We start from the raw sequence: 22,605 nt of genomic DNA, 5'->3' as shown, positions 1-22,605 counted from the left end.
CACCTTTCATGCACAGAATGCAGCTCAAAGTTCTTTACATTTGAAGCATTTAACACAATAATAAAGATAAAAGAATGAGAAGAAAAAAGAAAAGTTGTAATAATACAAACAAACAAACAAACCAACAAATCAGTGAATAAAACGTCAGAGATTTAGACTTAAGTAAAAATGAGATTTATCAAGAGATAGATACGACAACGGTACATACAATTACAACAATTAATGTAGTGAAAATAGGAAGACCCTGTAAATAGCAGCATTAAAAAGCATTAGTAAAATGTGAAGTCTAGATGGTGGCCATTTGGGGGCACTATACTGTATGTGCTGGGGTCTTTTGATCACTAGGGGTAGTAGTATAACTGTGCCAAGTTTTGTGCTTTCTGCAAAAAGTGAACGACTCTGCTGCTTAGCCGCTGTACTAATATACACACTAGAAGACAGTGAAGAACCATAGATAGATAAATAAATAAGGATACTCTGTTGCCAATGTTAGTTGATTACAATTCAGTTAGTGTACTTGCAAGCACATCTAGCTGGCTACTTCTGGCGTAAGCATTTACAACAGAATCCCAACAAAACTGGCACGTTCATAGACGGCTACACTCTTTGAAAAGTTATGCAAAATTCACATTCTGTAGGGCTTGTCATCTCATGCCCATAAAAACATAATCTGAAAGAGAAAAACTTTTTTATCAGAAGGTTTTTATCGGGATTATTATTTCATGATCAGCTTTGTTGTCATTTTCATCACAGAGAAACACTGTCCACACCACAGAACCACTCATGGCTTGGAAGTCCTTTGGGGAGAGTTAAGCTATTTTTTATATTTTGAATGCATCTGATAATAAATCTACTTCTGAGTCAACAGGATCGTTGAACCTTTGACCCACAGACAGTATGAATGAGCATCAACCAGCATGTACTCCCATCTGTTAATACAGCTGCAAGCCTATAAACCCACATTAGCATGTTATCAAATATGTCACAACTGTATCCTAAAGATACAGAATCAGCTGTGCATCTTCTTCATCTGGCTAAAATTCATACCAGAATGTCTGTTTACTAACAGTGTTATGTGAGGGTATGAACAGTAGGTGTTTGTGTATTTTCTCTCTCTCTCTCTGTCTCTCCCTCTGTGTGTATTCCCCTGTTCTCTCTCTCTCTCTTTCTCCCTCTGTATGTGTGCATGTGTTGGGCTTGCTCTCTCTGTTGCAGAGTCTTATCTCCTCAGTGCCGCATCTCTCTGTGACAGAGATGCTAGGGGTCATCAGTAAACACGACAAGAAGACAGGACCCACAACAATACCATTATGATTGGACAGGAATGCGTTGTCAACATGTTTTGCCGTAACCATATTTAACCGTAACAGAGGCTGCATTTGTCTATGCTATCTGTAACAAGTAACAATAACAAAGCATGATTGGGAGACTGGGTTTAATGCGTAACTAAGAGACAAGCACAAGTGCTGATTGTGTCCTGGGCGGAAACCTGTCCTCAAGTTTAAGTTAGTATCATAAACTGCTGTGTCATGACACCACAATTCTTACTGCAATCAAGGCTTATTGACGTTATAAAGAGTGCAATAAAGACTATCATCATAGTTGTGACATTTGTGTCAATGTTTTGTAAAGAGAGGATTACAGTTATGTAGCCTATAGGCCTGGGTTGAGATAAGGAGAGATAAAACTAAAATTGGAGTGTTTGATCGCCTTATCCTTTCATACTGTCTCAAGAAGCTCAGTGTCATGGCAACCTGACTTGTGTTGCTGTTATTGTCTTCCAGTTGGTCAGTAGGACATGAGCAAACCCTATGGTAAATTTTGGATTAAGAAAAAAAACATGTTTCTTTTCAGGAGAGGATTGATGGTGGAAGATCCACAGGAAGTTAGTGACTCATTAGTTTTATCAAGGTCATCATATCACAGCATTTTCACAGTATGGATCTCAGGGGGAACACATCAACCAACACATGTAACAAAAGTGTACTCCGAGCACTGTGAGGCCCATTCAGCTTTGTTGCAACACACAGGCTATAAATAACATGTTTCGTTAGAGCAACTAGTCGACATTTTTCCCCCTCTAATCTGTGTAGCTGATTTGTACCTGTATTTGCAGGTGTGGCGCGGGTCCTCCACATACCCATGGCCAATAAAACAGCCAGTGGTGGAGCATGTTCTGTACATGTTCAATGAGGATTCTTCCCTGAGGCTGAAATCTCATTGCCTGCCTTGGATGCTGCAAACCCTATCAATACGCTACTGCACCTCTGGATTTTCTGCATTAGGTAAGGGGATTTTGTTTTATTATTCTAATTATAAGTTGAGCACACACTAGCATTTCACTGATATTAGATAAGGCTTAATTTTATAGTTGAATGACAATCGCTTCATGTGGCGTGACACAGTTGACACTGTCATAATCATTTATATGGCATGACAAAAGAGGTCACATTAAGTTATAGATATGCTAAACTGTACACAACATAAAGCCTTTTAAAATATATGATATTTGAACAAAATCAATGACACTTAATCCTTATTTTATGATTATATTATTTAGTTTTTCATCATAATTTAATTTCTCATCAGATTTCCTTTCAGTTAAAGCATTATGGATTTTTTGCCATCAGTGTATGAATCACAAGACTGACATAGGCTGTTTGTATATCATCCCATCTTCCATGTGTCCAGGTGTAAAATGTTTACTCTTTTTATTTTTCCTACTGGACTTTTTCTGTGACACAGTCCTCTTTCTTTACTTGCAGAAGAATATGGGGGATAAAACACAGACATCAATAATTTTAGAATGATTATGCAGACTTTGACAGCCTGTGCTTTGGGTTTTTTTTTTTGTGCCTGTGTTCTTTTTAATTAGTCCTTTTCGTCATGAATCACAGATTCAAAGAAACAAAGAACAAATCTAAAGAACACTAGTTCAATCTCCACAGTTTGCTGTGGTATTTAATGATTATCTTACAGTCGGAATTTCAAATTCTTACAATAACTATAACTAACTTTTGCTTGTTGAATGTCCTTGAATGATCTACTTAAAATATACAATGTCCATGGAACTGCATAATCAGGTAGCAATAATTTGGATTCTTTGGAAGTTCTACACATTGTCTTCCCATGGAGTGTGATGTTTTATTTTTAAAAATCAATATCACAACACACCTGACATCCAAACTGCATAAACATACTGTAGATCATGAGAGAATACTGTGACTTTGGACTTACAAACGGGATTATTGTTAACTTGGTTGTTCTTTTAATCATCAATTAGCAATATTGTCTACCAAATTGTCACCTAAATGTAGCTGTCAGTGGTTTACCGTGTTTCCATTACTGAGGTGGTGATGCTGGCGTTGGCTTTCTTGCACTGTTCCTCTTTCACATACTGAACTCAATCTGCTATTTGCCTGTCTTGTCCTTCACTTGTAAATTGCTTGAGCATCTGCCATCTGATTAAATGTACTGTAAGTGGGTAATTTAATGAAATCTAATCATAATCATAGTTTCTCAGTATCCAACTGTAGCAGATGCAGCAGATAAGAGCCCTTTGTCTAGGTGTCTCCCACCTGAATGCTGGGGCCAGGTCATAGAGGCTGTCAATCATTTTCCAGTGGTCATGGCCACAGCCACCTGCTAAGCAGAGCAGCTGTCAACTCTTAGCCATGTACCACCTGCAGTGCTGACGTTTACTGAGGTCTAACACAAGAAGACCTAACCAGCTGTTTTACCTCCTATTCTCCCAGACTTGAGGACCGTATAGGCTACTGCCATGAAGCTGAAGCTGCCCAACCCGGGTCTGGATGACCGGATCCCATCCCATGCCCACCTGGAGAAGCTGGAGGTGGAGGAGGTGGACAGCAGACCCAAGTGGGACAATAAAACCCAGTACATGCTCACCTGCGTGGGGTTCTGTGTCGGGCTCGGAAACGTCTGGCGCTTCCCCTACCTGTGCCAGAGCCATGGAGGAGGTGAGACTATATTGATAACTGACACATGTATCCATGAATATGGATTAATCTACTCATACTGCAAATACTGAGTCTGTTAATTAGTGTAGTCCTGGAGGACATAAGACTTGAAACGTGAAGCTGGTTGCATAAGATGTCAGTCTTGTAGTGGCATTGTGGCATTCATGTTTCATAATTGTAAAATTATATTTTGGAAATTCTTCCATGGATTGAATTAGTTTATAATGCAGAGATATATGGCATATAGTGCTGTATTTGTGAAATATAACTAGGTTTATCTACCATTAAGCCATGCATAATACAAAAAAGCAACTTATAGGTAAAAAACCTTCATACAGGTGCACACACACACAATGTTCCACTCATTACCTTCATAAAAGTGTAAAGCCAACATGCACTAATGTGAACCATAAAAATGAAAATGCACCATCAGGACAGAAGCAGCTACTTTGGGAGATAAATGTTAAAACAGTACCGGCTGTAAAGGACACAGCAACTGCTGCTGTATCATTTTTTCTGCACATTAGTGGGTATGCAGAAAGCAATTAAACCGTCAACATACGGGCTCAAGCCTAGTAAACATTATACAAGCGCTTGCCTTGCTTTCTGAATCATCTCTTCAAGGTAAATGAGAGAGGAGTAGCAGGGAAAGAGTGCTCAGACATTCTGTCCTTATCTGAGTTCTTTTATGGACAGAACATAGTTCTATAGTTGCAAGTAATTGTAACTGTAGGTGTACTGTAGTAATTGTAACTGTAGGTTTAGTACAAAGACAAAATGCATGTGTGGACATTTAGTGGACACTGTGGACAGACGAGTTGTTTTTAAGGAGACAGTATTCAGGCCAGGTGGTGAGGACCACTAAGGGAAAGTATACAGGCAAACAGGATTCATGTTTATTTGTTGTTACACCTCATTATACTGTATGTGTGTAAAAAAGTAAAAGGAGCAAAAACGTTATTTCTGCTCCTCTTGCAGCAATAGACAAATAAGAGTATTAGCACTACTGTATGTAAGCAATGATGTGCCAACTTCGTCTGAAAAAGTGATGAGTGTGTGTGTGTGTGTGTGTGTGAGAGAGAGAGAGCAAGACAAAGAGAGAGAGAGAGAGAGATCACATTTACTCATGCATGACACAGATTGAAAGTCCCTAACTTGAGGTAAGTGCAACAAAAATTATACCCCTGATCTGATTTCTAGTCACGTTTTTTCTGGGGTCACTGATCACCCAAGTCAAATGAGAGAAAATAGGCTTATAATTAATCAGAGGTGACGTATCTCTGAGTGACACTCAGGTCCTGCCAAGAACACGGCAAAGATTACAGCAGGGCCAAATTAATAATTCTACCAAGAGAAGACAGCACCTGATGCTGCATGTAGTAACAAATTAAAGTAGAAAAGAATGAAATGTTTGATGGAGTAGGATCATGCAATCAAAAAGTGTAAAATTGTAAAACGTAGAAAGTATGCTGGAAAAATGAAGTAAAACAATGTCATAAAACGTCACAGCTATTATGAGCGCTCATGTAACCATACGTGTGATCTGTTTACTAATCATTGTGTAAGATCCATCACTCTCCAGTCTTCACCTGTGGGGCCGCACTGATCACCATCTAAGTCATAGCGCTGTGGTAACAATCAGATTACTGCTGCCACCTGGTGGACATTGGGAATATTGCTAGAATTTCACAAGGACCCTCAACTAAGATGCAATCAGTTAGCCTGGCGGGCCATCCTATATCATTGAAATGTATAGTCTGGAATCGAACCATTCACCTCGCTTAATCCAAGGGGCGGGCAGAGAATTGTCTTTCAAACTGCCTAGGCATGCAATAGGCCAGCGGCTTCGACCATATCCATTATCCGATTCGGCAAAGCGGCAAATACATCCTTCTTCGAAAGGAATGACTTAAGTGCATTGTGTAGCTCAACTTTCAAAGAAAAGCACAAGTCCAACTCCTCCAAAGTCGACACCAATGCCGACTTCAATCATTAAGTAATCAACCACTTCAAACAACCGCTCTTTGTTAGCCATAGCCACCTTCCTTGTTGTTCACCGTCGCAGGACTGTCGTTATCCTGTTAAGCCCGCCTTACGACTCTCTAACAAAATAGAGCGCTGTGATTGGATGACGTCCACGGCATCAGCCAATAGAAATCCCTATGGTTTGATACTAGACGTACAGGCTGAGCAAATTAATTTGCCGCCGCTAGGGTGCGTCTAGATTTCTAGGCTAGCAATCAGTAGCCTAAGCAATACTTTGAAATCCGATATCTTGATTAGCAAACAATACACAACAATATAACATGTATATTCAAATACCAGATTAAGAGAGATTATCATATCAAAACATAGGTAAACATAAAACATAATAATTTGAATTCAGTCTAACATGATCCCACAAAAATAGCTTATCCTTCCCCTGCATTTAGTCTGTTTCTTCTGCTCTCATGCTGGTATTTCCAACCCCATTATCTCAGGTGTCTGTTTTGAACCTATCCAGCTGTTTATCAGTACTGATACTCAGCCGTAAACACTGACAGATGGACTTTAGGCCTAAAGTACCTTAGCAGTTTTCAGCAAAGAGAGGCCTGATAAGGCATTTGCCAGGTGGAGGGTAACATTCAGCTGCCTTGCTGATAACAAGCTATTTTTGAGTGATATAGCGATGCTTATCAGGTCCTGATGCACGAGATCACTGCCCTCTTACACATGTCCTTCCCTTTTTCCCCTCATAACATTTACACCACTTATCATTATGTATGTTATGCCACAGATACAAACAAAACAACATAATAACAAATAGAAATATAACAGCAAGCGGTGATTTACGGGGTCCTAGCAAAACGAACATGAGGTAGCATAGCTTTTTAGTTTTACATATGCTTTGATTGTTTGGGCCCAATTGTTCAAAAGAAACTTGATCGGATTTCGGTTATCGGATTTCAGTTACCGGATTTCGGCTATCGGATTGGATCAAATCTTGAAAATGGCTTGTTCAAAGGGAAACAAGGATCCTGAAATTGGATTAGATCACATAATCTATTCTTGGTTTTGATCTGGATCTAACTTTTCCATTGAAACTAGCCATTTATGATAGATTACACACTCGACATTCTGAAATGTCCTGCACGATCAAGGCCAAATTAAGTTATCACGCAGCCACTGTGTCAGCACAGCAGCATGAGTGCTGACGGTGACTGTGCGTTTCTGATGTCAGATTATTGTGTAGGCTAGCCTACTAGACTGTTCTCATGTTGCAGCGCTTTACTTATATGAAGTAGCATTAATCAATATGAAGGGCAGAGGGGGATAAATGTTGTCCCCACCGGGGATAAAAATAATTTAGCAGAGGTAGGGATAGGAAAACCAGAGGGGGGGAAATCCTCACCATCCCCCCCTACAAATTGCACCCTGGTGCTAAGCTCCACAACCTAATAGTATTCTAACAATACCCTATTCTAGTGTGCTAACCTCCACAACCCAACAGTATTCTAACAATACTCTATTCTACAGGACTATGCATTTGTCATGGATAAGATGAAGGGTCTGATAATGGAAGGCAGTGTTTCCCACAGAATGGAATTGTATTTGTGGTGGTAGGTGAAGGGGGGTGGGGGTGGGTTCTGTGTTGGAGTCAATAAGATGAACAGCCTATAATTATGCAATTATACTTGCCTTGCACGACAAGTCCAGACAAGTAGCTGTAACGTTATAGTGTGCTAACTTCGACAACCCAACAGTATTCTTAACAGTATTCTATTCTAGTCTGCTAACCTCCACAACCCAACTGAAGGAACTGTAGGGGGCGATGTGGGTCGAGGTAGAGTGAGTGTGTGGCGAGCAGGCAGAGCCTCGGTCAGAAGGCTCAATGGCATGGAGTGATGACACGGAGATGGCAGGTTTCGGTGCAACACAAGTGAATTTTATTTGAGTTTCAATTCATCTGTTCTTTTGTTCTTTACTTGTATGTGTGCTGCATCAAAGAGGAAACAAACAGAAAATGGAGTAATCAGTGAAATGGGGTAAATCAGTACAGATCCCAACTCACAAACAAACCAATTGACATTTGAACAATAAACTGAAATCATATGGCTATATAAGGTACAATTAAACAATACTTTACATCCCAAGTCAACCAACATCACCTAATCATCTCTCACATGGGACTCCAACACACCAAACCAACAAACAAAGACCTTAACTTTACACATGATGGCAGAGCTACTCTACAAACTGATAAACATCACAAAAGTCATAGTGAGGGTCATTAAAGTGATGACTTACGTTAACTCAAAGACGCACACAGAGCAGGACACACTGGAGTGCTGGGTTGAGATGAACAAAAGAGTGAACAGAGGGCGAGCAAACAATTTATCCTGGTCTGAGCCCCTGCTCTGGAGCTACAGGGTTTCCCAGCAGGTAAACTGGATGTGGTTAGGTGGCAGAGCCAAACAATCCTGCAATTTCTCCACAGCACTTTCACCTCAAACCCTCCTTACACCAGAGACTTTCTAATGTGGAGACACAGCACTCAAAAAATACTCTATAGAAATGCATGGGGCTAGTTTGTCACGCCAATATGGCCGTTGTCTACACATATCCCACCCCTTCCTTGGCAAAACGTCGACATGCGAATACATTGAGCCAATCATGTGGTGTGATGTGAATACATTGAGCCAATCATATGGTGTGTTGTGAAGACATTGTGCCAATCATGTGTTGTGATCTTGCCGCTGGAGCAAGATTGGTGTCGTGAAGCCTTGCGCACGCACATTTCTGCCGAAATGGATGCCCGACGAGTGCCCAAAAATCGTTGTCAAATGACCGCCGAGTGGGACTTGCCTAAAAGGACAGATTTTAGAAAGATTTGCAAAGATTTGGAAAAGATTTTTGAAAGACTACAGTCTCAGACCCTCTCACATCTAAAGACAAGTAGTAGAGTTTTAAGTCACAGACTATGATTTTGCAATGACTAGGGATCTTGCAGGGTCACTATTTACAAGACTGCAACATGATTCCTTTAAATCATTACCCATCGTGCAATAGATAAACAGGAACTGAAAATTATAGCCTACTAAACTCAAAGTCGTATTTTCTTTATATCCCACTGAGCCACTAACAATCATACACATTGGGCAGTCACATTCACATGGTGAAAATGTGTGTTGGTAAACACACAAGAAAAACTCCAAGCATACATTTGACAATAAAATGAAGGGCTTTCCTGAAAGAGTACACCTGAAATCTTTTTGAAATTCTGGGGCAATTAGACATTTGGAGAGAAGAACACTAATGGATGAACTATAAATATGATAGACTTAATGATGAAGGAAAAATAGTAAACAAAGAAGTTCCCCTAAATGATAGATAGAGATAGATAGATACTTTATTGATCCCCAGGGGAAATTCAAGGTCTCAGCAGCATACAGACAACACAAACACATTCTCTAACAGCAGAAAGAGTAATTAAAGTAATAATATAAAAACACAACTAAGCAATAAGGACAGTAGAAGATAAAGAATATGCTAAATATACTAAAATACAAATTATACTAACTAAACTTAAATACAATATATAAAAATATACTAAAATACAAATTACAAAAATACAAATTATACTAACTAACACTTAATCTAAATCAATTCTAAAAACAGTATCCACATAGTGGTGATTAATCAATCAGAGGCGCTTGCAATGACTGAGGCAGGGACTGAGCCTGTGATTCTCTGTGCATAGTAAGGTATGGTAAGGTGCTCTAAGGTGCTCTGTGTGAATGAGTGTCATGGTGGTAGTGCAATGGTGATAGTGGTCATGGTGATAGTGCAAGTGAGTAAGTCCAACAGTGCAACAATGCAGAAATAAAGTAAAGTCTATATATCTATATATTTAACTATTTAAAAAAAGTGTGGCCACAGTTTGGCTGTGGCATGGAGGGGGGGGGGGTTATGCATATGTGCTAATGTGCTAATATAGCACGCAAACAGTGAGGCATAAAGACAGTGGTAAAAGTGGCTAGTGGACAGACAGTACCAAACATGGAGGGGGTGAAGAGGCAGACAGACTATGCAGAGAAGTCTATCTCTCCTCTTCCCTTAAGTGAGGCATTGAACAGTTCAATGGCCCCTGGGACAAATGACTTTCTCAGTCTGTCAGTTGTGCAAGGCAGTGAGCGAAGTCTCCAGCTCACTCATTGTCCAAGATGTTGATCAGTTTGTTCAGGGTCCTTTTGTCAGATATTGAAGTGATGCACTCCAGTTCAGCTCCCACTACAGAGCCAGCTTTCCTTACCAGCCTGTCAATTCGCCCCGCATCCTTCTTACTTGTGCTTCCTCCCCAACATACTACTGCATAGAAGAGGACGCTGGCAACAACAGACTGGTAGAACATCCTGAGGAGCTTACTGCACACATTACAGGGCCGCAGCCTCCTCAGGAAGTACAGCCTGCTCTGCCCTTTCTTGTAGAGTGCATCAGTGTTGGCTGACCAGTCCAGGTGGAGACTCAGATACTTGTAGGTGCTAACCACCTCCACATTGACCCCATCAATGTGGACTGGTAGCAGAGTGGGCTTAGACCTGCGGAAATCCACCACCATCTCCTTGGTCTTTGAAGTGTTAAGTTGAAGATGATTGAGTTTGCACCATTGCACAAAGTCCTCCACCAGGCTCCTGTACTCCTCCTCTTGCCCGTTCCTGATACACCCCACAATTGCAGTATCATCAGAAAACTTCTGCATGTGGCATGACTCGGTGTTGTAGCAGAAGTCAGATGTGTACAGGGTGAACAGGACTGGAGATAGCACAGTTCCCTGTGGCGCTCCGGTGCTGCAGATCACAGTGTCAGAGAGACAGTTCTTCAGTCTGATGAACTGTGGTCGCTCGGTCGGGTAATCTGTAATCCAGGTTACCAGGTGAGCGTCCACACCCATCTGCAAGAGCTTGGCTCCCAATCTGAGGGGCTGGATGGTGTTAAAAGCACTTGAGAAATCAAAGAACATGATTCTCACAGCACTTTTCCCCTTGTCTAGGTGGGAATGTGTCCTGTGTAGAAGATAAGTGATGGCATCGTCCACGCCCACTTTCTCCTGGTATGCAAACTGTAACGGGTCTAGTGCATGGCGTACCTGGGGTCTGAGCATGCCTAAGACCAATCGCTCCATTGTCTTCATCACATGTGATGTAAGAGCGACAGGTCTGTAGTCATTAAGCTCACTAGGGTGTGGCTTCTTAGGGATAGGGGTAAGACATGATGTCTTCCACAGTGTTGGAACTTGTCCAAGGCGTAGGCTCAAATTGAAGATGTGCTTCAGTGGCTCCCCCAGTTCAGCAGCACAGGCCTTGAGTAGCCTTGGACACAGTCTGTCAGGCCCCGCTGCTTTATTGCTGCGCAATTTCTTAAGTTGGACTGTCACTTGATCTGTTGTAATGGTGAGGGGTGTAAGGGGAGGGGAGGGGGAGGGGTGCATCTGGGATCTGTGTGTCTGTTGGCTGTTGACTGAAGTCGTTGTCACCTCATTGTTCGTGATCGCCATGTGGAGGAGGGGTGCAAAATCCAGTGATGGTGGGGGTACGATAGCCTGTGATGATGGAGGTGAGTGTTGCGCTGGTCAGAGTGTCTCGGCATTCTGATTCTTGGCAACTAATGTCTGTGTATGTTGATTGCCTGATGTCATTCAGGTGCTGTTCAATGGTGTGAATCTTCAATAACCAATAGTATTCAAGCTAGAGCCTAAGGGCCTGTCCACACGGAGACGCTTTTTAGGTTAAACGCAGAGGTTTTGCTTCGTCTTGGCCGAGCGTCCAAACGAATCCTGTAAACGCACTGCCCGAAACCGCACTTTTCTGAAACCTGGTCCCAGAGTGGAGAAATCTGAAACCGTAGCCCGTTTGAGTTTGTTTAGACAGCAAAACCGCACATCCTGCTTGTGTATCGATGATGTCATCGCCACACCTCAGCTGCCCTGGACTTGCACTTATAGTATTGCCTAACAATACTAGTTTTCATACATGACATTACCTACGATTACACTCCGTTAAGATAAATATCACAACAGATGCTGCGCAGCGCCGATAGCTTATGACTTGGTGGACTGAACACTGTTTTTCCCGGTGTTTTTTTATCCATTCTAGCTACTGTCAGTGACGCGAGAGAACTTAAGTTATTAGGAAAGTGCGGTGTAAGTTTAGGCTACATTAATTTGTGCGTAGTGCCAGTGTCATTCATTTATTTTACATGTCTTACAACATATATACATGCATTCACAGTCGAGTGAAATCAGATATAAGCACACAAAGATGCTTAGAACTCACGTTAAGCCGATGGTAGCACACTGAATGCGAATGCACGATTTGATGCAGGCAAAAGTATTGACTGTTACTAACGAAGGTTGTATAGCAATATTATAAATGTGGCGACAGAATAGCCTAGAACTTGGGTAAGCCTTGCGTTTAGTAGCCTAATTGCAGTGATAGCCAAAACTAATGTGAATTACGGACTATCCTACAGCCAAAGAAAGTAAAGGTGATTAGTAGGCCTACCTGCGTTAGCCAAATAAAGGACGGGACTGCACCCTTCACAAACCGTAAAATAAAGTTGATTAGTTTTACAGTTGGCTACAGTTGACAGTTCACCATCAGTCCACACAAACAATTCTGGTTTCCTTGCACTAGCCATTTCGCTGTAGCCTATTCTGTCTGTTTTTAAAGCGCAAGTTTTGCAAGTTTTGGTGAATTTCTGTAAAGACACAGTGCCACCTATAGGCCTGGGAGATGAAGTAATGTGTTGAGTCGTGTTGAGATGGATCCGTTTGGACGCAAATATTCTTGATACGGTTCCAGGGAAGACGGAGGGAAAAAAGATCGGTTTGGTACGTGTGGACTAGGCCTAAAGCACTACTGGGAATTTGAACTCTCAACGTAACAAACAGCACTAGGCATTATCCCACTGAGCCACTGACAATCCTACATATTTGGCAGTCACATTCACATGGTGAAAATGTGTGTTGGCAAACACACAACATCAAGAAAATTCCTAGCATACATTTGACAATAGAATTAAGGGCTTTATAAAAAAGAGTACAGATCTGAAAATGTGCACTGTTAATGGTATCCACATAATGATGGTTGTATGGTTGTTCTCCAAGGAAAAAAAATGTACTCATATAGGAATATAGGTGATATAGGAGAAATGGGCTGAGTGGTCGAACTTTATTGGTCTATATTTCTGAAATGGAACAACATATCCAAATTATTTTGATAACTTTTGTGAGGCTTTGTCTAAACATTGTCTGTGAGAATTTTGGTGAAGATTTGATCATTTTGAAACTTTTTATGATGTTTTGATGTTTATGATGTATGGCTTTTCTCTGAAATTGTGGCAAAGTAAACATTTTTAGAGCATAAGACCAGGGTGAAAAAGATGCATCTAAATGTAGAGATTAATATGATGAAAGAATGTTGAGTCTAGGTCAATCTGGTAAGGAGAAATAAGCATTTTTGACAAGAGCGCCACCTTTGGGTGCAGTACCCAAATTTTGGGTTGTATTGATGTGATGTGATGTGTATTGGGATCCCTCTACAATTTAACATTTTAGCACTTACTTGAATTTCACCCCTGACGGTAAGATAATTGTCTCACCTCCCGGGCCCTCACATCTGTGTTCTCAGGTGCTTTCATGATCCCCTTCCTTATCCTGCTGGTTCTGGAGGGCATCCCTCTGCTGCACCTGGAGTTTGCCATCGGCCAGAGGCTCAGGAGTGGCAGCGTGGGTGTGTGGGGGGCCATCCATCCATGCCTGGCTGGCGTTGGTGCGTTCACTCACCTGGGCGAGACTCACATACATCACTTGGCCTTTAACTCTCATAAAGTTATTAAAGGGCTGGATGAGTCACACAAAGTACAGTACAGATGGGAATTCTGGCTTGTTTTGAGCCAGATCTTTTGGCCCAGCTAAACAGTAAGAGCAGTAAAAAGGCACCTGGCCATGATCATGTGACATACTGTACATATCAGGGTCTGTATTCACAAAAATCTTGCAGCTTAAAGCAGCTCCTAAAAGCTATTTAGGAGCTTCTTTTAACCTTAAGATTCATTGTTGATATGGGCCCTGATGGGTGACACTTTCTAGCATTAGTGACACAACAGACATGACTGTGATATTGATATTGTAAGCAAATCACTGAAAATGGGTGCTGTTAGCATTTGTTCATGTTTGGTTGTCTCACAGGGGTTGCCTCCATGATGGTTTCCTTCATGGTCGGCATGTACTACAACACCATCATCGCCTGGGTCATGTGGTACTTCTTCAACTCCTTTCAGGATCCCCTGCCTTGGAGTCAATGTCCACTCAATGAAAACATGACAGGTACACTCACAAATGTACCCACAAATAATTGGTTCTTCAGAGTGACACCATAGATTAGAACATTTTGTAGTGCTTCAAAGAACCTTCAAGACTATAGTTCTTTAAAGAACCATTTAAGAAAAGGCAAACGGGTGTGAAAATAGTCTTTCTGAAGAACCATTTCCAATGTGAAGAACCTTTCACTTGGTTCAACACAAAGTCTAATGAAGTGAAATTATGAAACCAAGTCTTATCATGTCATCAGTTATCAAGCTGAGACCTTTGACTATAGAGACCAATAGCTAGTGTCGCCCCCCTTCAGGTGTGGTGTCAGAGTGCGCTGGCAGCTCCTCAGTTGATTACTTCTGGTACAGAGAGACCCTGAACACATCTGCAAGCATTGAGGACTCTGGAGGCCTGCAGTGGTGGATCGTCCTCAGCCTGGTCTGCGCCTGGGCCGTCCTCTATGTCTGCTGCATAAGAGGCATTGAGACCACGGGAAAGGTCAGGTGCACCATCAGCAGCAGCAACATTCATCATGATTGTGTTATGTAATGTTTATGATCATGTAGACTAATTCAGTTGTTCACTATTTAAAAAAAAATGATTTGACTGCCAAAAGTTCAATCCACACAAATTCTCATTCCACAACAGATACAGCCTCATAGTATATTACAATCTGTCAGAAGCATCTATAATAATAATAATAATAATAATAATAATAATAATAATAATAATAAAGCTTTATTTGTATAGCACCTTTCATACACAGAATGCAGCTCAAAGTGCTTTACATTTGAAGCATGTAACACAATAATAGTCAGTCAGTCATTATCAATCACTTTTCTTTGCTGTTTATGATATACTCAGCAACATATCAAAAATATAGAAAATGACGTCATAAGACTGGCAGCCTTAACCCTCTTACCCCCCACAAGCACGCCATATGGCGTTTAAAAAAAAAAAATAACATACTTGTTATCAGTATTAAAGCTGATTCATCTTCTTCTTCTTCCTCTTCTACTTCCTCTTCTTCTTCAGGCCGTGTACGTCACCTCCACTCTGCCCTACGTGGTTCTCACCATCTTCCTGATTCGAGGTTTGACCCTCAAGGGCTCCACCAGTGGAATTGTTTTCCTCTTCACTCCGAAGGTAGTAGCATGCTATGAATAGATGAGCCATCATTTCTGTCATTTATGATGTGGTTTGATGACAAGGTTCTTTTATGTTTTTGTTGAGGTCAATGGAAATGGAAAAGGTCGTATTGCATCACTGTATAATGGATTCTGGGTCAACACTTGTACAGGCAGTCATTTGAATTTGTATATTGTTATATTAGATTATTAGATTCAACTTTATTGTCATTGTGCAGAGTACAAGTACAGAGACAATGAAATGCAGTTAGCATCTAACCAGAGTGCAAAAAAGCAGAAAAGTGCTATGTGAACAGTATGGACAGGTAGTGCAGTGAAACAGTATATGACATAATAGTGCAGTAGTATGTATGCATAGTAGTGCAGTTAAGCATGTGGCATGGTTCACAGTAGGGATATGTGCATTGTATTAACAGTAACATTATAAGAGCAGAATGAATATGGATATGCAGTATGGGCAATACAGACAGATATGTACAGTATGTACAGGTATGTGCAGTGTATTAACAGTAACATTATAAGAGTAGTAAAATAAGTGTATTTGTGGAATTAGCAGTACACAGAGATATGTACCGTTGACTAAGGAGTATAGTCTACTACAGTATGATAGCATTAACATTATAAGAGCAGTAGAATATTGGTATGTATAAGTGTAGATACATTATGTACATTTTATAATAATATGTACATAATAAAATGCAATATCAATAGAATGTTATGGGTGGGATAGGTTTGTGCCACCTCCTTGTTGTCGTCCTTGTCAAGTGGTCTATGGTAGTGTTAATTTCGTCAGACGAGACGAGAGGAAATATGTTAGGCCAGCGACTTTTTTTTCATGACTAAGGCGAGAGGCGATGTGAGGCGGCAGTAATGTCCTGAAACACTGACTAAGACTATCTTAAGATGAATTATTGTTGAAAAAAAGACGAGACTAAAATGTTTTTGCATGAAATAAGAACTAAGATAAAATCTCTCTTCATTTTCGTCTACAAAATGAGAAGACAAATTTCTAGCTGTTACGTTTTCAAAATATTCGAATGAGTTCATACATAACAGCTTTCCTGTAGGCTAGTCTACGCATGCTGTTGCTGCAACCCTGTGGCTGCAACACGAAACTACATGGAACAAGAACACTGGAGATTTCTGCCAGAGTTACCAACTAACTACCTAAGCTTTATGCCACAATGCTACATACCCAGAAGTTGAAGCTTCTCTCATACAAATTAACATCCACCAGAATGTCCATACGAAAATGTTCATCATGTAATGTCAACTATTTAACTAGTTAGACTGATGATGCAAAGTTTGCTAGCAAGTAAGCTAATATGGAAAGTTAAGCTAGCAAGTTAGCTATGGCTAAGATGGAGAGTCTGTTTGGGGAATGTGTTGTGTTTGGGCGCATATCGCCATCTAGCGAGGCGGAGTAAAACATTAATACTTTGGTCTACGACAGTGTTTCTCAAACTTTTTCAGTTTCAGGACCACTTAACTAACCCTAGCTAAAAAAAAAAAAAAAAAGATTAGACCTAGGCCTACTTCAACAGTAGCCTATAATTAGTCTACACTATAGGCCTACTCACTGAACCACCTTGCTTATTGTCTTTGCACTTTGCTTATTGTGTGGATTCATACTGTATGATTTAAACTGGCATATCTTACATAGACAGTGTTGCAGAACTGTTTTTACATACAAGTTGGTTCAATATTGCAAACAACTCATCTATATTATATTTTACCACGTCTGCTCACGGACCACTTGAGATAGCTTGCGGACCACCAGTGATTCCCGGACCACACTTTGAGAAACACTGGTCTCACGAATATGACAGTGGTCCAGTCAAATCTTTACTGTCTATGGTCAAATCCCAGCCGAGCTATAACTGTAGCTCGACTTACCTGTGCATGTAAACATACTGACTGACAAAAATCAGAATGAGTAATTATAACAGACTAGTAGCCCTGTGGACACACAATATTGTTGGAAAATTGAGATGTGTGAAACACTATTTGACTGAAATGGTAATCAGAAATAATTTGTTAAAAAAAAGACTAAAATGTGTTGACTAAAACTGACTAAGACTAAGATACCTTTAGTTTTCTTATGACTAAAACTAGACTAAAATGACGAGACTTTTTAGTCCACTAAAAACTTGACTAACAAAATGATATTTGAATGACTAAATATGACAAAGACTAAAAAGGACATTTCGTCACAAGACTAAGACTAAGACTAAATTAAAAATAGGTGACAAAATTAACACTAGTCTATGGTGGTGGGGGGATTAGTTGGTTGGTTGTCATCGAGGTGCAGAGATGGTGTTCAGCAGGGTGACAGCCTGCTGGTCCTGGTGCGGAGAGACCTCGGAGGGGCATGGGGTAAACAGCCTGTGGTTGGGGTGAGAACAGTCTTTGATGATGCTGTGTGCCTTACGCAGGCAGTGCTTGCCCTGGATGGCCTCGATGGAGGGGAGTGAGGAACCGGTGTATATGTACTGTATATGGATTTGCTGTGAAAAAAATCTGTAATATATCTGGCTATAACTGTTCCTGTAATATTTCCTAACTGTCCTGTGTAATATCTGCAGCTAGAGGAGCTGTTGGACCCTAAAACCTGGTTGGATGCAGGTGCCCAGGTGTTCTACTCCTTCTCATTGGCTTTTGGTGGTCTCATCTCCTTCTCCAGCTACAACTCTGTCCAGTAAGAGACTCCATGACTCTGTGACAGTCAGTAGGACTACCGTCGAAAACATGAATGGGATGAAGAATCGGACGATTTCTAGTCTTTAGTGGAAAGCTAAATCTAACTTTCCATGTCAGACAATTAATTAGTTACATTAGACAAGATAATAGATTATGAACTGATATTGACACTAATATTTCCATTTTTCTTTGGTCTATCTAGCAACAACTGTGAACAGGATGCGGTCATTATTTCTGTGATCAATGGCTTCACGTCCGTGTATGCTGCCATTGTCATTTATTCCATCATAGGCTTCCGAGCCACAGAGACGTTTGATGCATGTCTCAATGGGTAGGAGAGCAATGTTGTGTCATGGTTTACTTGACCAGACCATGTTATGGTTATGGTTATGCTTATTGTATTACAGAATATGAACCTAAACAATAGTTAAGAAGCAATGTCTTCAGAAAGTTTTGTAACGGTGCGCTGTCTTCACACAGAAATATCTTGGCTTTGTTGAATGCCTTTGATCTTCCTGAAGGAAGCATCAGTGAAAGCAACTATGATGAGACTTTCAGCCATCTCAATGGCACCTCACCAGATGTCATTCAGGGGTTGAACCTGGCAACTTGTGATTTACAGACTTTCCTCAGTCAGGTGAAAATTCATATTCTACTCTCATAAAATACATCATGAAGTAATTCCATTTTATAACATGTGAGCATGTTAGGGAAAAAATAGCTATATATAGCAATAAAAGCTCTCAATGATATTTAGGTAGATCCTAAAATATTGTTCAAGAATTCAAATGGTTAATAGAATGTTGAATATAGGCCTACATGGTTAACACAGTTCAGACAAATATTTTTTTTGTTCTCCAGTAATGTCAAATGTCTTGACACTCTGGCTTCAATACCTTGAAAACTTGTGTAGGTTAGCCTACCATCTGTCATGTGGAGTACAGTATGAAATTGCACCACATGACATCATACCATGTGTGATCCTATAGGGTGTGGAGGGCACAGGCCTTGCCTTCATAGTGTTCACAGAGGCCATCACCAAGATGCCCGTCTCCCCACTGTGGGCTGTGCTCTTCTTCATCATGCTCTTCTGTCTGGGGCTGTCCACCATGTTTGGCTCCATTGAAGGGTGTGTGGTGCCATTGCAGGATCTCAATATCTTCCCAAAGCGTTGGCCTAAAGAAGCCCTTACTGGTACGTACCACAAGCAAGGCATGAGTATGCTACATAGCATGACATAGCACGAGTGACATAGCATGGGTGTGGTACATAGCATGACACAGATTGTGTAACAACTATTGGGAAAGTGCAGAAGAGGCAATTGATGGAGATTATTTAACAATTACTTGTTTTTAGTAACAGATTATCATATGGTACAGGCAAGGCTGAACACAACCGGATAGCGACTAATTCTGGTTTTGCTGGGTATTCTGTCAGATTAGGTCCAGATCTCTTCCGGAATCAATTGCTTTTTCAATCTGTCTTTATTGCACATTACCCACCACACCCCTTAAACCGCTGACACCTAAAGCACTGATAATAACTCTCTTCAAATCCTTTTCTGACTCCATGTCTGAATCTCAGGTGTGGTTTGCCTGGTCTCCTTTGGCATTGCGCTCATCTTTGCCCAGGGTTCTGGTAACTACTGGTTGGCTCTGTTTGATGGGTTTGCCGGCTCTGTCCCTCTTCTCATCATTGCATTCTGTGAGATGATGGCTGTCAGCTACATCTATGGGATTGACAGGTGAGATGGGCTGAGGGACTGAAAAATCTGAAAAATGTGCAAAAATAACATTTACATAACAATTGATTCCAATTAAAAGGTCAAATGGTAGTTTTGTGCTGAATAAATGAAGCTCTCTCACTGTATTAAGTGTTTTGGTTCTGTCTAATTTGAACTTTAGAATAGCCTAACCTAAACAAAACTGAACATTCAGCCAAATTACACTCATTAAACATTAGATTTAGAATTTAGAATTTAAACAGGTGTTTTATGTATACCAAAAAACATGCAGCTACACTCAACTATAGAACTGACTAGGACCAGGTCACTTCCATCTTCAGCTGTTACGTGCGGTCAATGCCAGTAGAAACATTGATAATAGCCTATATAATAGTTGAATTAAATATGTAAATAAAATATGTAAATATAATATATAAATGTAATAATAAACATCCCAGACCCTGACTTCTCATTCTCTTCCCCTTGGACAGGTTTAACGAAGACATTGAGTTCATGATCGGCCACAAGCCGAACATCTTCTGGCAGGTCACGTGGAGAGTGATCAGTCCCCTGCTGGTGTTCCTGATCTTCGTCTTTTACCTCGCCACCACCGCCACCCAGGAACTCACCTACATCACCTGGAACCCTGAATATGTAAGGACAACTATTATATCGCTCTCTCCAAGTCGGTGGGATTAATACATTATGTCTACTCTTGATCTCCGGCATTTGTTTATCTTGCTCATGTGCCGGTTTCTTGTACATGGATGAAACCTAGTATACTAAATTGTCCTAATGTGGGACACTATGGGAAAGCCAAAGCTGTAGGGTCCTATCATCAAAATTGGATGTGGATTTGATATGTTGTCCTCACACTGTAGCCTAATATAGCCAACTACAGAAGTCAAATATGTCCCACATTAGGGCAATCCCCCTACTAAAAGAAAACAAAATAGGGGTTCAATGAAAACAGGCTTAATCCCTTTATAAGAAACTGGCTGTATATGTCTATGCATATAGTATGGGACATAGTTATTGGACAGTCTTTGTTTGTCTAGGCTAGATATGCCAAATCATAACATATTTCTATGTCTGTCTGTGTTAAATTTGGTCTTTGTTTAATATCTAGGCTAGATATGCCAAATCATAACATGTTTCAATGTCTGTCTGTGTTAAAATTGGCAGTTATATAACCAGTATTAGACTGCCTCTCACAGTGCCGTGTAAAATCTTGACCTAGACCATACATTTTCCTCTCCTTTGGCAGGATGACTTTCCAAATCTGGAAACACGCTTCTATCCTCAGTGGATGTACGCCATCATATTCATCCTCGCCGGGGTTCCGGCCCTGATGATTCCATTCGTGGCGGTGTACAAGCTCATCCAGATATACTGCTACGGAACGAAAGACACAAAGAGTAGTGTCAGCTCAGTATCTGCTAAGGTACAATTGTCTGAGATAAGGACCTGAATGGCCATAAATGCCCTTTGAAAAGACACTTGGTGTTTTTGCCACAGTCTTTAATAGACTATCAAGAGACTATCAATAATTAATCTCTTGCCACATGAGGAGCCACATGTGGACTTGTCACGAGAGTGACTAAAGAAGATGACTCCAGTTTGTTGTGAATGATGCCTCTTGCATGGAAGTATTGATCAAGAGCTGTTTTTAAAAAAAAGATGTACTACATCTTCCCACCCTGAAATAAATCCGAATGCAATGTGGAAAGGACATACTCAGGAATTAAGATGTACAAAATTCACAGACAAGTTATTAAACACAATCTGAAAAATACATCGCTATGCTAAATGTAGGTCCAGCTGTTTGGTTAGAAACATGACTACATGACTGTGTTTATGTAGTTCCAGCTATTCGGTTAGAAACATGACTACATGACTGTGTTTATGTAGTTCCAGCTGTTCAGTTAGAAATGTGACTACATGACTGTGTTCATCAAATGGTGTCATTAAAGTCCAGTTTATATATTTAATAGTTTTGTGAAAAAATGTGTTGTTAATATACTGAAAGTAAAAGTAAATTAAAGTGGGTTTTGAAATAAACATTCATTATATACTGTATGTATTGTGTAGAATAAATGTAGGCACATTATCCATCAGGGTTGGGAAGGTTACATTAGAAATGTTATATAGTAGATTACAGATTATTATTCTCCCTGTTAATGTAATAAGCAATGTAACTATTTCACTTAATCAAAGTAAAGCAACTTATTACATTTGATTAGTTTTTGATAAGCAAAGATGGCTGATAAAAAAATACATTCAAAATTTGAATGTACACTGCCAAATAAATGGAACATGTCTAAACAGGGAAAAGATGCCAAGCAACAGAAACTTATATTACCGGGTAAACAGATAAGCTCCTATTTTAGTGATTTAATAGCTTAATTAAATTTAGTGGGTTGTCCAGTCCACATTTCGAGTGGTTTTGTTATCAAATGTTATCAAACGTTGGGCGGATGGCACAACAAGGCGTTCCTATGTTTCTTAATCAGTCATGGGTGTGTTTTGAGCGTAACATCATTTAAACCAATGAGAATGACACCTGTAATTCCCTTTAACAGCAAGCAGCGCAACTTCAAACATGGCATTGGTATTTTGATAGTCAGTGGCGCATTTGAAGGAATCTGCTTGGACGCCAGACCGTATGGTTAAGGTATTCCACTAAACCATGGTTTACTAAAA

At 40.4% G+C, this 22,605-nt stretch overlaps 1 protein-coding gene across 3 annotated transcripts; it reads left to right on the top strand.

Moving 5' to 3' along the window:
- Positions 1–1,860: 1,860 nt before the first annotated feature.
- Positions 1,861–22,141, top strand: slc6a19a.2 (solute carrier family 6 member 19a, tandem duplicate 2). 3 transcript variants are annotated; one of them, XM_048229229.1, is made up of 14 exons: positions 1,861–1,997; positions 2,117–2,285; positions 3,756–3,980; positions 13,649–13,789; positions 14,209–14,346; positions 14,648–14,829; positions 15,367–15,477; positions 18,065–18,177; positions 18,382–18,510; positions 18,660–18,816; positions 19,169–19,373; positions 19,764–19,923; positions 20,394–20,556; positions 21,170–22,141. In XM_048229229.1, exons 3-14 carry the CDS (start codon positions 3,782–3,784, stop codon positions 21,371–21,373), a joined length of 1,902 nt encoding a protein of 633 aa, XP_048085186.1. In that variant the 5' UTR covers positions 1,861–1,997; positions 2,117–2,285; positions 3,756–3,781; the 3' UTR covers positions 21,374–22,141. The 3 variants fall into 3 exon arrangements, with proteins under 3 accessions (XP_048085186.1, XP_048085187.1, XP_048085185.1); XM_048229230.1 differs by lacking the exon at positions 1,861–1,997 and having other exon boundaries at positions 2,116–2,285; XM_048229228.1 differs by lacking the exons at positions 1,861–1,997; positions 2,117–2,285 and having other exon boundaries at positions 3,604–3,980.
- The last annotated feature ends 464 nt before the right edge of the window (positions 22,142–22,605 follow it).

Source organism: Alosa alosa, chromosome 20 (assembly GCF_017589495.1).
Source record: "Alosa alosa isolate M-15738 ecotype Scorff River chromosome 20, AALO_Geno_1.1, whole genome shotgun sequence".
NCBI lineage: Eukaryota > Metazoa > Chordata > Actinopteri > Clupeiformes > Clupeidae > Alosa > Alosa alosa.
This window is presented reverse-complemented; position numbering and strand designations above follow the sequence as displayed.